The 16456-nt window shown below is 39.0% G+C and overlaps 1 protein-coding gene across 3 annotated transcripts in view; it reads left to right on the forward strand.

Annotated features, from left to right (window-relative positions):
- The window catches only part of MAP2K5 (mitogen-activated protein kinase kinase 5), a 261148-nt gene that overhangs the window by 167415 nt on the left and 77277 nt on the right, over positions 1 to 16456 (forward strand). For 2 of the 3 annotated variants that reach the window (XM_065940823.1, XM_065940824.1), the window contains exon 17: positions 9934 to 9963. The exons of the other annotated variant lie outside the window; for it this stretch is intronic. In XM_065940823.1, the coding sequence (XP_065796895.1) occupies positions 9934 to 9963 (30 nt within the window). The remainder of the gene's footprint in view (positions 1 to 9933; positions 9964 to 16456) is intronic. 3 annotated transcript variants of the gene reach the window in all.

The following is a 16456-nucleotide window of genomic DNA, read 5'->3' on the forward strand; positions in this document are numbered from 1 at the left end:
TAAGCTGTAGAAAAGAAGTGGATCAGTAGTTTTGAAGAAAGGAGTGAGAAATGGTAAATGTAAATGAGCAGGAAATTAGAAAAAGGGAAAGACTGGTTTACTGTGACTCAACTGCTTTTCACAGGATTGCTACCTACACTATCCCTATAGTTGGTTCAGCTTTATTGTATTTTGAAATGTATTAATACGATTGCTGTTATTTTTCAGAAACCAAGGCCTAGTTTATTTTTCTTAAAAGAAACACAAAAATTCACCTAATCTCCAGTATGTCTGCTGAAATAAAGTAGAAGTGGGTAGGTAAGAGTTCCATCTAATCAGTAAACATTCATGTAGTACTGCCCTGTGTTAGCAGGAGGGATAGAAAAACTTTGTCCTTAGGAGCTCCTTGACTCAGAGGGGAAAAGATCAGTAAAAGTGCAATGGAAAAACTCATAGGGGGCTTCCCTGGTGACTCAGTGGTAGAGAGTCTGCCTGCCAGTGCAGGAGACGTGGGTTCGATTCCTGAGCTGGGAGGGTCCCATATGCAGCAGAGCAGTTAGGCCTGTGAGCCGCAAGTATTGAGCCTGTGCTCTAGAGCTTGCGAGTCTTAAGTTTGGAAAGCCGAGTACCCTAGAGCCCGCTCTCTGCAACAAGAGAAGCCACCGCAGCTAGAGAGTAGCCTCCGCTTGGCTCAACTACAGAAAAGCGTGTGCAGCAACAAAGGGCTAGCACAGCCGAAGATGGATAAATAAATAAAATTCTTTGTAAAAAGCAAAGTCCGCATGACCGGGCAGACGAGCAGGAGAGCTGACATCAATGTCAAGGATGGCATTTCAGTTATCTATTACTGTTAATAAACTGCCCGACATTAGTAGCTTAAAATAACAATCATTAATTTTTTTCTCAGGATTCTGTGAGTCAGGAATCCTAGTAGGGCTCAGCATCCTAGCATCCTCTCACGAGGGTGCAGTCCAGTGGTGCTTAAGAATGGAAAATTCAGGATGCCTTCACTTGCGTGCATGGACTCTTGGTGTGGGGATGGCCACTCCATCTCTCTCTCTCCCCTCCGTGCCTCCTGTCTCCCTTTCTCAAGGAGCAGCAACACAGAGAGAGGCCACAATGTGAGTGTATCTCCTGATTTTGACTCTTTGAAATGCCTAGAAATACAAATGTGACTTAGATTGAGTTTCACAGACTGTACCCCAGCACTGATGTTTTCTCAGGGTACCCATAGCTACCTGACTCCAGTGAGCAGTTTAGAGGTGGAGGACACCCCAACCCAAGCGAGGTCTTAGGGACTGTTATCAGGATTAAAGCTACCTACTGTTAGAGGACACAGGTCACATTAGCTGAACAGCCTGAAAAAGTGTCATTTCTTAATTCTTACTGTAAAGATGAGAATGGTTGTTGAATTCATAAGCACATGAAATGTTTTGGGAGGCAGTTAACTCTAATATTTTTTCCTTCTTGTAACCCTTTAGTCTTTAATAAGAAATAAGTCAACTAAATTCATCATAATGCTAAAATATATGAAAATGACTATTCTAACCAGTGATGTACGTGTGAGTGCCTTGCCAGTTAAAACATGGTTGTTTTTACCATTAATGCTACAATACTTTAATAAACATAGTATACAAATTTCTCAGTGTTAGAGGAAGCCCCAGTTAAAACTATGGACCACTAACACTGAGAAGTTTGTATACTATGTTTATTAAAGTATTGTAGTGTTAATGGTAGAAACATCCATGTACCACCAAGCTGACTAAGCTCTAGGAGACATCACCGTCAGGAGGCTTATCATAATCAGCAAATGCTCATGGTTACTGCTACTGCTGCTAAGTCGCTTCAGTCATGTCCGACTCTGTGTGACCCCATAGACGGCAGCCCACCAGGCTCCTCTGTCCCTGGGATTCTCCAGGCAAGAATATTGGAGTGGGTTGCCATTTCCTTCTCCAGTGCATGAAAGTGAAAGGGAAGTCGCTCAGTCGTGTCCGACTCTTCGTGACCCAATGGACTGCAGCCTACCAGGCTCCTCCGTCCATGGGATTTTCCAGGCAAGAGTACCGGAGTGGGTTGCCGTTGCCTTCTCCGAAGTGCTCATGGTTAGCCTAATGCAAAATACTATTTCTGGTGTCATGGAGGATGTATGAAAGTTTGTGACTTAGAGTTTGCCCTTAAACAAGTGAAACTTACCAGGCATTAGATATATAGGAAGGTGTTACCAGATGGGATGCGATGCACTGCCCAGTGAATACTATGGACAGAGAGGGTATGGATTTTGTCCTCCAAATTATTTTCTGGGACTAACTCCCAGTGGAAGAGGAGGAATAATTTGAAACAAGTTCTGAAAGGGTAGGTAGCTTAGAGTCATCTATTCATCTGTTACCCTGTCTCAGATTCCACACAGGAAAACCACCCTCACTGTTGCATTTTTAATCTTTCAAGATTTTGAAGAACATGTTTTACTATTAGAAAAGTAAAATGTTTGCTTTCATCCATCATGACTGAACTTTCTCTCTCTTTAATTCAGAGTCTCTCACTGAATTTTTTCTCAATGCACAGAACGCCATCAAAAAAAACCTTTACAGTTGTTTTTAAGAGTTTTAGAGATTCAGTTATATACTCAGACATCTTAATTAGCATTGCTCTGAGTGAAGCTACTGATGGAAATCAACTTGAAACAATTAGAATGTCTTCAGAGCTTCAAAGTGGGTCTGTTTAAATGGAAGTTTTTTGGGGGGGGTGCCTTTTATTTAAAATCAATTTGCTGGCTCATATATACTATAGCCTAGTTGAAGTTATATATTGCATTTAAACCACAGTGTTCAACTAAAAAATTAGTCAGGCAGAGTTTTTGTCTACTATAGTATAGTATAGACAGATGGATTGTATGTGTGTTTATATATGTGTGTATATATCACACACACATATTCACATATACATATATATGCATAGACACACACAAACTTTTTATAAAGGAAAAGGGAAGAAAATGACACAAGTAAAGTAGTATTATGGGAGAAGGAGGAGAATTATGTGTTTTAGGACAGCAAGGTTAGAAAGACCAAGGAACATTTAAAGATTCAAAACAATAGCATTTAGCATGAAATCTACTTTTATCATCCTTACCCAGCCATCAGAATGAAGAAAGACAGTGTCCAGCTGCAGCAGTAGTTTGGTAGCAGGAGAATTAGAAGTAAAGGTACTAGTGCCTGAGGGGTGGGTCATGAATTAATAATTGCTGTGTGGCGGATGAGCCCCGTCAGAAGAGCTGAAAATGAGGAAGTTGCCTTGCAGAGCGCTATCAATCACTCAGTGACCATAACTTCCAGTAATTAGTGTATTTTATGGGCCTCTGCTTCAGTGGCTCGAAAGCACATATGCTGCAGTCACAGCTAAACTTTGCCAGAGTAATATTCCAGGATGATTTATCCTCCTGCTGCACTGGGATATAACCCTATATTAGGTGAAGATTGTGAACTAAGCTGCAATAAAGTGTAAGTTTAGGTACAGTTTGCCCAGGTTGAGACCTCAATGTATCATGCTTTTCAGCATTCATGGTTAGACTACAGCAAGCAATCATTTTTTACAGTAAAACAAATAAAGCAATTAAAGGAACAGCATTAAGATATTGTACTTGTGAATTACTGTTGCCCTGGCCCCATTTAAGTGTCCACTGTTATAAACCCATTTCTAATTTAAAAAGAAAAAAAAATCCACTGAATTAGAAACATTTATTTGTAATGCTATCTTTTCTCCATTATTACTGGTAATCAGTGGAATAGAATGCAGGACCTTCTGAATGATGGATAAATGTTTGATTTATTTCTTCGTGCTGCTGTGTTTGGGATCCTTAAGTTAAAACAAATTTACTTTCTTATCAGTGGGCTCTGGTGAGGATGAGTCATTCCTTTTAAACTATTGGGACATGTTAAGAATCACTCCTGATGGGAACCTCACAGTTAGGCTCTTTCTACACAAAGGAAGCGTTTTTTGTGAGCCCTCCAGAGCACTTGGCACTTTTTGAACAGGCGTTAGGAGCTATTTGCTGTGGTTCACCTACTGCACTGGGAGTCTCACAGGGTCTTTGCCGATCAGGGACCTTTGCCGTTGCCAAAACATCTGTAGAGTCCAGAATTCCCAGTAATTTAACAAGCTTTGCCACCAACCTCCAGTATGACCTTGGGCAAATTAATTAAGCTTCTTATGCCTCCATTGAGCCATAATTCTGTTTGTGTTAAAGAAATCCTTGGAATGATAGGAAAGCATTATGTGAAAGGTTTAAATTGAATAGGGAAAGCATATGCATGGTCCCACTGTGTTCTTTTTAGGGTGAATTGTTTCTACACCACTTTTCAATGTTTAGTGATGGTTGTTCTTGAATTTCCTGAAATAGATGCCAGTCATAAGTCCATTTCACCAAACATGGGTGGAGAAGTGTTCACAGTTTGATGCTTTCATTCCATTTGTTATTCCATCTTTAATTTGCAATGTATTATAATCTCATACAAGTTAAAACAATAATAGTAAAACAAACTAATTGTCTTTAATTAAAGGGAATTAGGTTTTGATTTTAATATATTTGGTGTAGTGAGAACTGATAATGTGGAGGGTCCCAAAGGTTGTTAGGGCATATTTCTGTTGGGCCTGATAGTGTTAGTAATAACCCTCTTCCTCATAGTTCTAGACGTGAACAAATATGTCACTTCATCAGTCTCTGTTACTCGCACTTATGCCCCTCCGCAGGGGTTGCAGATTCCACAAGTTATCAGCTAATGGCGTTATACATTAAAAATTGAAGCTTTCCTCACTCCGAGGCCCTTCAAGGCTTTGTTCTTAAGCCCTAGACACTTTGGAGTGCAGCTGCAAACTATAGGCAGAAGATTAAATTAATTTGTAACTCTTTTTTTTTTTTTTTTTTTTGGTATACTGTATTAGTAAATCCTCCACATTTAATTGAAACCCTGCTTCAAGATGCTTTGTGTTTCTGCGTCCTTTGTTGTCACTTTAACCTCCCAAGCACTTTAGCACTGGTAAATTGCTGTTATATCCTTTGGATTGTTTTTAAACCATTCAGTAAGAGGACAGTGAAATTGATACATGAGAGGAAAAGTAAAATCTTAGGGTAGGTTTTGAGGTATTTAATATTTATTATGGTCCTTTGCCAGCATAGTTTCAGATGATTTAAGCTCTCTCTCTAGGACTGTGTAAATTGGTCTTGGGATGAAATCTCACCTAGGGAATTTTATGTAATCCAATAGTTAAGTCTGATTTTTTTTTTTAAGTTTCCCTGTGTCTGAATGTTCCAAAGTGGCTGCTGTGATCCTGTAAAATGAGGGTTTAGCTGCAGGGTATGGTCTAAAGGCAACTAAAGGCAAAATCCTTATGTGGAAATTTAACTGTGTAAGATGTACACAGATAATTCACAGATTTTAGAATATTTCAGACTATAAAGTCCTCCTTCAGCTACATCACTGACCATGTTGAAAACACTTATTTTCAATTTGCTGTTTCGTTGAGAAACATAGAATATGTCTAAATTAGCAATTTGTAAAACTCCAGTGCTCTTTAACATAACTGTAAATTTAAAACAACTCCCCCACTGTTGATATTCTAAGTTGGAAAGTTGGTCACCAAAAACATATCCTGAGTTTATGTCCTACACTCGCTTTCTGGCTACAGTGTATGTTTTCCCTTTATCCTTTATGACTTCATGACAGTAATGATCTTTACTGTTAACAGAAGCCATTGTTGTTGCTTTGTGAATAAATATCTTCTGCCCTGATTTTTTGTTGAAATGCTAAAGTTTCTATCATGCAGTTGTTATGTATCTGGCAATTGTTATAATCATACCCACACATATATTGATTATTTAAACCATAAAATCCAACTTATTCAAATAATGCTAACTCAGTAGTATTTCATAGATTATGGACAAATTAAAAGGTCAGTAAGATGACGTTCAGGAACAGTACTAGTTTTACAGTGAAATGTTAGTAGTTTACTGTTATTTAAGTGTATTCCTAACTGGTAAATGTTTTCAGAGTGTTTAGCAGTTTACTGAATCTTAAGTATTTAGAATTAAAATGCACTTTTTAAGTTTAATGTTAAATAGAATCCTGTCGCTCCCCCATCTCTGCCTCCACTCCTCCAAAATAAATAAAGCTTTTCCAAATCTTTTATAATGTGAGCTGTTCCCCTCCTGGGAATGAAAAGGATGTTAGAGTCATCTGATGAATTGCTGGCACGTACATGGATCCACATTTTTCAATATACTTTTTTTTAACTGGACTTAAGCTGCCTAAATTTAAATGCTTCTTTTGTAAAGATGATAAAGAGAGCAGTGACTGCTATTGGCTTAGCCCTAATCTGTTTGCTTTGTTGTGATTCTTTTTTTTTTCTTCTTTAACTGTTAACCTATTTATAAATCTAAATCTACATACAAAGGTCATTGGTTGGCTGAACTTAAACCATTTTACTCAGTAAATTTAATTAAGAAAATACAGTGCAACTCATAAGCAAATGAGTTTTTTCCTAGTTTTAAACCAAACCACCCTCTTGAGTGCTGATTGCCTTGCCCGACCCCTGGTGATACAGAAACAGGCAAAATTAAAAAGGACATTAAAGCTTCATTAAATCTGAAACACATTTAGTACAGTGACATATCTGCAGGCCATTTCAGAGAAGATTACATACTCTCTTTTGTAAGTTTCCTAATTTATAATACCTTGACAATAAAAACTGGGGAAATGCAAGTAGATTAATAGACCAGTAGGGGTAAAAGATACAGAATGGCCCCAGGTCTGTCTGTCTCTGAAATAGTCACTCATAGCATATGTGCTCCCTCTTCCCCATAAGGTTTCAGTGTTTATTTTGAGTTTTGACAGCCTCAACCTAACTGCTAAGAGTCCTTGTCCTTTTTTGCCTTCTCCTAATTGAACTTGATAAAAAGGTTCTAGGGCCTGGCTGTATATTTCCTTCTGTTTTGTCACAAGACAAATAGTACAGAACATACACACTGCAGCTGCATTAAACCTAAACGGACAAAGACTTATGTGGAAGGCAGTTCCTTCTCCCATAGTCTTAGAATGACTGCTTTTGGTGCCAGCCTTACAATGCCGCTGCCAGTTTTTACTGACGTAGAATTGGAATCCTTGGCTTGCCACTGGAACAACCCAGTGACAACAGTGTGAAGGAGGAAATGATTGCTGTGCATCTCTGGTCAAGAACTAGGAACCATTCTCTGCCCTCTGATTCAGAAGAGGTCAGATCTGCAAGATGCCTTAGAAACAGTCCTCCCAGGAATGTAGTTGACAAGTAAGACTGAGCTTCCACAGGATATCCGGAAAGTACACACAAGTAGAGCCAGTCCCAAGGATGATGAGTTTGCTTGTTCAAGCACTGCCACCTGTTCCCAAGCAGGCTGGTACAGAGGCTCCCAGCTGAATTTTCTCTCTGTTCTCTTGCATGGAGGTCTCTGACAGAGTAAATCAATGACATCAGCCAGCCTCATTACCTTTTATCACTCATGAGAAGGGAGCCAAGTTGATGCATGCATGTGCCTAAGTCAGCTATAGTCCCACCTCTCCATAGGACAGTGATGTCTTGAGAATTTGTGGTTTTGTGTTGAAGTTCATCTTATCCCATTTTTTTAAAGGCTTCCATTTATCATTGCTTAGTTCTTTTATCTGCAAGAACCATTGGCCAGTGTTGACACTGGCCAGCTAGTCTAGACCTTAGCTGTATGTATGGTGGGCAAGCTGCTTCTGCTGGTAAGCCGGGTGGACAGAAGTTTTCTGTAGGCCCTAATAGCATGTTCAGCATATACCAGGGATGGTGCAGCACCTGTGGAAGAACTTCAGATAGAATGTTCTAAATGTTTTCTAGTAGTTGTTAAGCTGTCAGCTTTTTCAGATGAGAGACCCTCCTCTTGCTACTTTTTTAAGTCCAAATGAAGCAGTGTGCAAAGCTCATAATCTGCAGATGGGTGTTGTGATAGTTGACAACCTTTGGTGAGCAGTCACTGCCTGTCAGTTCAGTACAGATGGGGCAAATGCCTAGCCCACCCATTTCTGCCACAGAAGACCAGAGTGACTCCTCCTGAGTCAATCTACACATTCTCATTGACCAGAAACACACTGTATTTACAAAATGTAAGTCAAATCAATGGTCAGTGTTGGGTGGGGGGTACAGTGGAGGCAGTGGAGAGCTGAGTCACTTCCCTTCCTAACTATTAGCAGTATATAGACAGACATAATTGTGCAAAACTGTGAAAAGGAGTTTAACATTCACACTCTTTTTCCTTCACTTTATACTTGAATGGATTAATGATGTCCACCAGATGAAACAATGATAGTGTAACTTTATATCTTGAAAATCTGAGAACTTTGAATATATAAGAAATGAATGCAAGGTAACAAAACTTATCAAGTATTCCAAAACATACATATATATATATATATATATATATATATACATCCAAATGAGTGTTGACCCTTTCCAAGTAGTCACCTTTTGTGGTCATATAGGTTTATTGGTTTTATTGGTCATATAGGTCAATAGGTTTATTCCTATTACGTTGCTGAAGCATGCACTGGTTTTAGAACTTTAAAAATTAACCTCAGCACCTTCCTGTCTATCCTTATTAAGGAACAAAATATTTGTTTTTTGAAGTTGGCTTTGGGTTTTGTTGACTAAGGCCATTCAAACCTTAGCCAACAAATAATTTACATGATCAAAAAGCAGAGGGGTATAATTTTAAGTTCAGGATAAGATGCAGTTCTAATAAAATGAAGTCATTCTTCTGTTACTTGAAATGATTCTAAACATAGTTTCTAAAGAGCAGTTCAAAAATGTTTGAGCAGTGTCAATGTCTTTGAAATAAATATACAACTTCTCAAGTTATAGAAAGGTAGTGTAATTACATTGGAAAGAATCCTGGATCAGGTTGCAAGTCTTGGGGTCAATCCCCACACTTATTAATCACGTGAAAATGTCTTCAGTGGGACTCTGGGATTCTAGTCTGGAAAATGGATTGATGTTTCTTGGATCCATTCCAGCTTCAAAGTTCCCTGTTGTAGCAATTCTACTTTCAAATAGTTACAAATACATATAAAGGATTTTGAGCTTGAAGATGGGCCACGTTATGAAGTTGCAAAATTTAGCCACTATTTTCTTTAAATAACAGTATAGTCTTATACTATAGTCTTAAAGTATGTTTGGTAAATTTGATCTTATCACTGTGTATTAATCCTGTTCCTGGTTGAGTAATTTTTTTCCACAGGTGAGAATTGAAAGACCAAAGTTAAGTGAGTGGTGTAGAAACACATAGCAGTTTACAAATCAGGCAAAATTGGTCTAAGGATTCATTTTCCAAATTTCAGACCTATTGTTCCAGCTCCACGATCTTGAAATGCCATTTCCCCACTAGTAATAGCTCTTTCCTTTTAACTATGAATGGATGGGGGAAGAAATGAAAATAGTGGCAAAATTTCCTGTTTCATATGGCCCATTTCCTTTAACTCTTCTTAATAATTCTTATAACTGACAATTCTACAGAACAGTCAGCTAGGATCAATTAAATGTTCCCATTTGTACAAGAGAAAAAAAACAGTCTCCTATGATTTTGTGTCTCTGTCTAGAAGCTGTTGTACACTTGTAAATGTGAATAATGCCTGTACAGCTGAGAATATTCCTAAGAGAAACAACATAAGGATAGTGTTTAGTTGTTAAAATTAGAATATTTTATCAGGGAATACAACGTTGTCCAATGTAAATGTTCATTCTAAATACAACTCTTCAGTGTAATTACAACAATAATTTAGTTTGTGCATTTGAGGTTGTGATATTTTTATTTTTGCTGGATACAATTCTGAAATTTAGTACTTGTCTGTCTTAAGGAGATCTGCCCTGCATGCAAATCTATAACTAGACAAATATTATTTCCTTTCCCAGCTTGCTCTTGGGAGGTTTCCATATCCTCAGGTAAGATTGTTCATTACTGCCGTTTGCCACTGTGACATTCATTCCTATGTATGAAGGTACAGGGAGCAATTGTGAACATTTGAGCCACATACAAATAAATCTGTCCTGTTAAATTGAAAAGTGATATCTTAAAGGAGTCATTTAGAAGTCTCTATTGATTTTTTATTTTTTTTAAACTCTAGATTTTTTTTCCTCTTTGTTAAAGGTTGGAAGCCATCACCGTGCTCTTCCTTTGTGTGACATTGGTGATGTTTTCCTCATCCCAGCCCAGCACCATGTGCTCATACAGAGGTTGGAAGAGAGGCAAAGCCTTTTCTTGATACAATGTTTGAGTTTTTGGATTCAATTAGTTATTTGAATTAAAGGATGGAGATGAAGGATGAAAGTATCTGATCTAGGTCATTATTTTTGCTAAGCAAATAGGTGGACCCCCACTTTTACATGGATATGATTTTGAGCTTTTTCTTTTTTCCTTTCTATTTACATTTCTAAGAAAATAAACTGTCCATTATGTTGCCATTGCTGATGATAATCTCTGTGGTAATTTCTTTAAGATTTTTATTGTAGAATGGTGTTAGCACTTAAAATGTTAAGCTATTCTGTGGTTTGAAAATGGTTCCCCAATGTGTGGGGAGAAAGGAGTGAAATGTCTAGAGGGATGAAAAATGAATGGTTTGACTGTTTTCCTCTGGTTGGTGCTCACTGTTTTTCTGGCATCTTGGTCTGTACAGGCCAAAGTGCCTGGAGGCATGTCTGATTTAAAGGTGGTGTTGGTCTCTGCTCTTTAAGCATCTATTAACTTGCTATTATTATGCAAATAAGTGTTGTATTACACATACTAATTTATGCATGGTTAGATTATGCAGATGCATCACAAACATGGTTATTGAATAATAGGATGGGGCTCATTCTCTCTCCCATCTTTATAAGCAGTTTTAAACAAATTCTCCTGATACCCATGTGAACATTTAAAGCCCCTTCACAGGCTGAAATGTCTCTTCTGTATCCTTTTTCTTTTACAGTTAAAGTCATGAGATAAATAGAGGAGAAATTGTCCAAGTTGTTAGGTTCAAGAGTGTCAGTCTCACTTTTCAAATGTGTAGGATTGTTTGTTTAAACATAATCTTTTCCTTAAAGAGATCTGAAATGTAATCACTTGGCATGCATGCTCGAATTTAGTGACATTTTAGTGTATACAGCCTTGCTGCTTAGCTCTAGGTAGCCCATCAAATTAAAATCACATTTTCAGGATTTATAGCTCATTAGAATATTTATCTTGGTAAGCCTCTTATTCTGTCAGTAATTTTTAAACAATTCACTGTTTGGCCAATTTATGCAGTCCCCTCATTTTGTAAATGAAGAGGCGCTATATAACTTAACATCTCAAACAAGTCTTGGTAGAAATCTTGTAATCCATCTAGAAAAAAATACCAAAGTTTGAGAATATAGCTGTATTCTTGAGATTCCTAATGCTTAGAGTATTTAATCAGTGAAATTTGGTTAAGTGAGAAGTGTAAGAAACGATTGCCTTTGCATTTGACAAATGAAGCTTTGAAAGACTGGTCGAATCTGGGCAGAGGCTGTCCACCTTCCCAGTATTGAACGTTTTCGGGAATGTGTTAAGTGTATGTTTACTGGATCAGTCAAGTGGAAATGGAAAACTCAAATGTTCTGCACTCCCTAGTTAGCAATCACTGTTACACCAGAGTGAGGGGAAAACTATAATTCTTGGATCATGATAGAGTATTGTCATCAAACTGGGGCTTTGAAATAATAGAGGTAGCTTTTGGTGCCATCAGGTCTGTTTCTGAGGTCTTTCAGCAGAAGTTTGTGCACTTCATTGTTGGCATCAGTAATGACTTTTGATGGACTTGCCATTTATTTCAGGCTTTGTACTATATACTGAGGATTGAGAAAGGATACTTTATAAATTCCTTTTCCACCCTTACCTTTTGCCTTCAGATAAAACACATGAAGAAAAATAAACATTTTTATAGTATCGCAAGGACTGGATTATGAAATAATACCTTCTGTTTGACCCGTATTATCTCATTTGAACCCCCAACCACTCTGTGAGGTAGCTTCCCCTCACAAATTGGGCAGACAGGATAGCTGATTTGCTCACTGTTGTACTGTAGCTAGTTTGGGGCCATTGAATCCCGAGTGTAATGGGCAGGAGTGAATCACAAACTCTCAAGATTGGAAAGGGATCTCAGACAACGTCGAATCAAACCTCTCTGTAATATCCCTGAAAAGCAAACCGTTGAACACATCTAGTAATAGGAGATTCACTAGTTTACAAAGCAGCCCTAGAGTCAAATCTTGATTTACCATGCTTAAGGACTGCCTCATCTCAATTGTTACCCACTAGTCGGCTCCTTGAACACAGGAAAGATTTTCATGTATCCTTAAGATCTCAAAGTTTTGCATCCTTTCTGTCCCCAGGGCTGGTGCCGAGTCAAATCAGGGCATCAGATCTCAGCTCTCTTCACTAGTGGGAAGCTGAGGAGACTGGCCTCTTTGAAAGAGCTCTGGACCAGGAGCCAGAGATTAGGGTTAGAACCCAGCTCTGGGGCTTCCCTAGTTGTATAGTCATTAAGAATCCATCTGCCAATGCAGAGGACACAGGTTAACCCCTGCCCTGGGAAGACTGCACATACCGTAGAGCAACTTAGCCCCTGCGCCAAAGCAGCTTAGCCCCTTAGCCTCTACTGAGCCAACGTCTGAGAGCCTCAACCACTGAGTCCTTGTGTGTGGCTGCTGAAGCCCGTGTGCCTCGAGCCCGTGCTCCGAAACCAAAGAAGCCACCGCAGCGAGAAGCCTGTTCACCACAACAAAGAGTAGCCCCCACTCTCCACAACTAGAGAAAGCCCACTCACAGCAACAAAGACCCAGAGCAGCCAAAAAATAAAAGTAAAAGAAATAAATCTTAAAAAAAAAAAAAATGAACCCAGCTCTACCATAAGCTCCAGTCACCACAGGCCTTAATTCTTGCTTTGTAACTCTTTGAGGCCTGTTTCCTCATCTCTAAAATGAGCCTGTCTGATTAGAAGCATGTAGATCAGATGAGACTATGGTGAAACCACTTGGGAAAGTACAAAGGGCCACCTTACTGGCCCTGACGTGGGACTATAGCACAAAAGAGAACTTCTAATTGTCAACCAAAGGTTGCAAGAAGATGTGTGCGCAACCTGCCAGCTGCAGCTGGAGCAGAGCATAAAGTGAGCAGAAGGGAAGGAGGGAGGAGAGGCCAGCTTCTAGACTCATCCTCCCCCAGCCCAGCGTCAGCGCGGCTGACAGCGTCGTTAGCAGCGTCTCTTCCTGCTGGTGACGCAGAGTGTACCCTCTGGGGATGCAGATGCGGGAGGGGTGCTGGGAAGATAGCCGGAAGAGTCAGTGGCCTGGGAACCACATAAAGGTTAAAGGGCCGGATTGTCGTTGAAAGAATCATTCTCCAGGAATTTCATTGTTGGGGGGCTTGGTTTTTATTTGTTATTTGAAAGCACTATCTATTTTAGTTTCCTTTAGGCCTTAAAGTTGTGTAGCCTCATTGGCATGCAGTTTAGGGCTCTATGGCAAAAAAGGCTAGAAGTCATTATAATTACCCAGTCTTGTTACTACAGTTTATCGTAGGAGGACCAATGATGTCAGAACCACCTAGCACCTTTCCAACATTGAGCTCCAGAGCACTCGCTGTTATGTGACTCAGGCTATACATCCCACCTGCAGGAACTATCATTTCCAGCCTCGAGGTGACCAGATTGAGTCTCCAAGGCTCCAAGGCACCTTGCCTCGGGGATGAATCGGTACAGTGAAAGCTGAGACTTGCTGGTGACTAAACTAAATGACTGGCTCTGTGAACTCAGATTTTGGTTGACTGTTCAAACCACTGCCCTTCTTCCCTCTCAGCCCCAAGCCCTTCTCCTCGCTCACCTTCTCTGCCCTTGGCAGGCCTTCTGTGTAGATGAGAAGGGTTGTACCGTGGAAGATGATGGCAAAGCCATTCCCCTGGAGCCCCCTTGCTTTTCTCACCATGTGTTTAGCAGAGTGACGGGGTGTCTGGAGGCCTTGGAGCTCTCACTGACCCCAGTGCCATTAAACTCTGGGTGCCTGTGAAGCATATTCTGCAATAGCATAATGAAAAATCATGTTTTTAAACATCTGGTAAAGAGATAGTATCTCAATTTCTTGAACAGTTTAGCTGTAATACTCTTTGGAAACAATATCCATGTCCAGACACTGGGTGGTAGCTGTGTGTAGTTAATCATGTACATCCAAATCCAGTTGATTTAAAAAACATGATGGTGGACAATGGTTGGTTTAATGACACCGTAATTTAGGAGAAACGAAAGAGATTGCCTGCTAAAAATTGCTGTCCTTCGTTCAAACTTTACAACAGTGCCCTGCATCAGGGCACTAGTAAATCCATTGAGGAGACTTCTCAAGGGTTCTGTCGCCTCTGACATTTGAAAATTTGGTAAGCAAGATGCTACAGGAAAGTGAAGATAGTTTGGATACACATGTATTTAAGGTACTTTTGCATGTATAAAAATGTTCTTCTTTTGGCTACATTTCCTGATCTTGGTTAATAAATTACATCAAAATGACCTGAAGTTAAAAAAAGGAAAAAAAATCTGAGCAAATAGTGCCCCTGGTATTGTAAAGCTTTGAATGTTTTCACACCCCATTAATTTATTACTTCTCTTTCTTCATCTTTAAATTTCATTTTTTTTTTTTTCAAAAATTCCGACTCCCCGCTGCTGCAGTGATTTTCATCTTGTTGTTAATTTTCCCTGCTCCATATGGAGCTCCAGACATTTCACCTGGAGGCTGTACTAGATTTTGCTGTAGTGATCGTACTTCCGGAGGCCAAAACTGTCATTTAGGGTTCCTGGTGCATCTGTCTGCGCCAGGCTTTTCACTGGCATGGGAGAGTGTGAATAACAAATTGGATGCACCTGAGATTCAGATGATTAGTGTGTTTTGTGAATCTCTACGACTTGTAAGCAGATAGCTCTGGGGGTGGCGGGGAGGGCTGAACATCGACTGTGGGTGAATCTGTACTCACACCTTACATTTGGGGCTTTTCAAGGGAAGTGCAAACATCATAGGCAGCCTGAGTGCAGAGAGAGTAACAAATATTTCATCCTGCCTTGTCATTGATTAGAAAAGAGCCTTTAATTTCATTTCACCCCATGTTGTGATTAATTTGCATTCTTTGTCAGAAGTTAATGGAGTTTTTTATGGTTCACTCTGAAATCCTTGAAGACATCAGACTTGATCTGATGTTTATACAACCGCCAGCGGAATTTTTTCGTTTGATTGATGGCAAGCTTGATGTTATTCCAAACGGCTTTTTAAGCTGTTTTTAAGAATTATTTGAATAAAATTCAAGCAAGATATTGTTGTAACGATCAAGATTATCTGTTAAAAATCTGTTTCAAATAAAGAAGATGATAAGTAGTAAAAAAAAGGATCAAAAACATGAGATATAGTACATGGTGATGTTATTTGTTAAAATACATAAGAATGGCATTCAAATAAAATATTGCAATATGTAGAGATCACTTTTATTGAAAAAAAAAGTACCATCCTCTGGCCAAATAGAATAATTAAGGCCAAGGTGGAAGGAATGTCTGCATCTTTGAGATTAAAAATCTTTACTACCAAGTGGCAATTCTCATTTATTCTCCCACCTTTTGCCACCAATGTACAAAATAGAGATCTGCTGTTCTTAACTCAGGGAGACGGGGTCTGTCAGGCCTGTTAGCTGAACAAAATGATGACGTATTACTTGTCTCAGTAAAGAGGCATTCTCCAACACAAGTTAAATGTAAGTGCATAAGAAGATTTTAAGTGAAAGATATATATTCTTAATAGTATAATGACTGGCCTTTTTCACAAGATAGTTCAGAAATGAAAATATCCTGGCAAAAATTACCCCACTTGTTCATGGGTTAGAGGAAGGTGTGTTCACCCCTTGTATACTGTATATCAAAGTATGAAGGAAGCTGTAGGTGGCATGTGCTCAGAACCCCCTGCTGCTAACCAAGGAAATATGTTTTGCAAATGCTTTTTGATTACTAATACCATTTGTTTGATTGGGAGACTGCCTTGCTTCAGCAGGTTCTAGCTTTGCTGTGACTGCTGCTAGTGAGACTTACTCATAGGTCAAAAAGCTACTTATCTGAGCACTTTCACTTAAAACAGATTAATTTATTTGCTGTATCTGAAAGTTTCCTAAGTAATTGGGTGGTTTTAATGGAAGTTACTGCTTTCTGATCCTTGTATTAACATGATCTAAGGTCCTTTTTATTATATGCAATCCATATTATTGACCAGGAGTTGCCCTGTTTTCATTTAAATGTAAGCAGCTTGTCAAGTGGAAAATATTTTGTTTAACTTGGCTTGGAAACCTGCTATTTTAATATGTGTAAGTTTTTTTTTTTCAATTGACACACTGTCTTTTAAACATATGTTTATTTTGTAGTAA

The sequence above is a fragment of the Muntiacus reevesi genome, chromosome 7 (genome assembly GCF_963930625.1).
Source record: "Muntiacus reevesi chromosome 7, mMunRee1.1, whole genome shotgun sequence".
Lineage (NCBI taxonomy): Eukaryota > Metazoa > Chordata > Mammalia > Artiodactyla > Cervidae > Muntiacus > Muntiacus reevesi.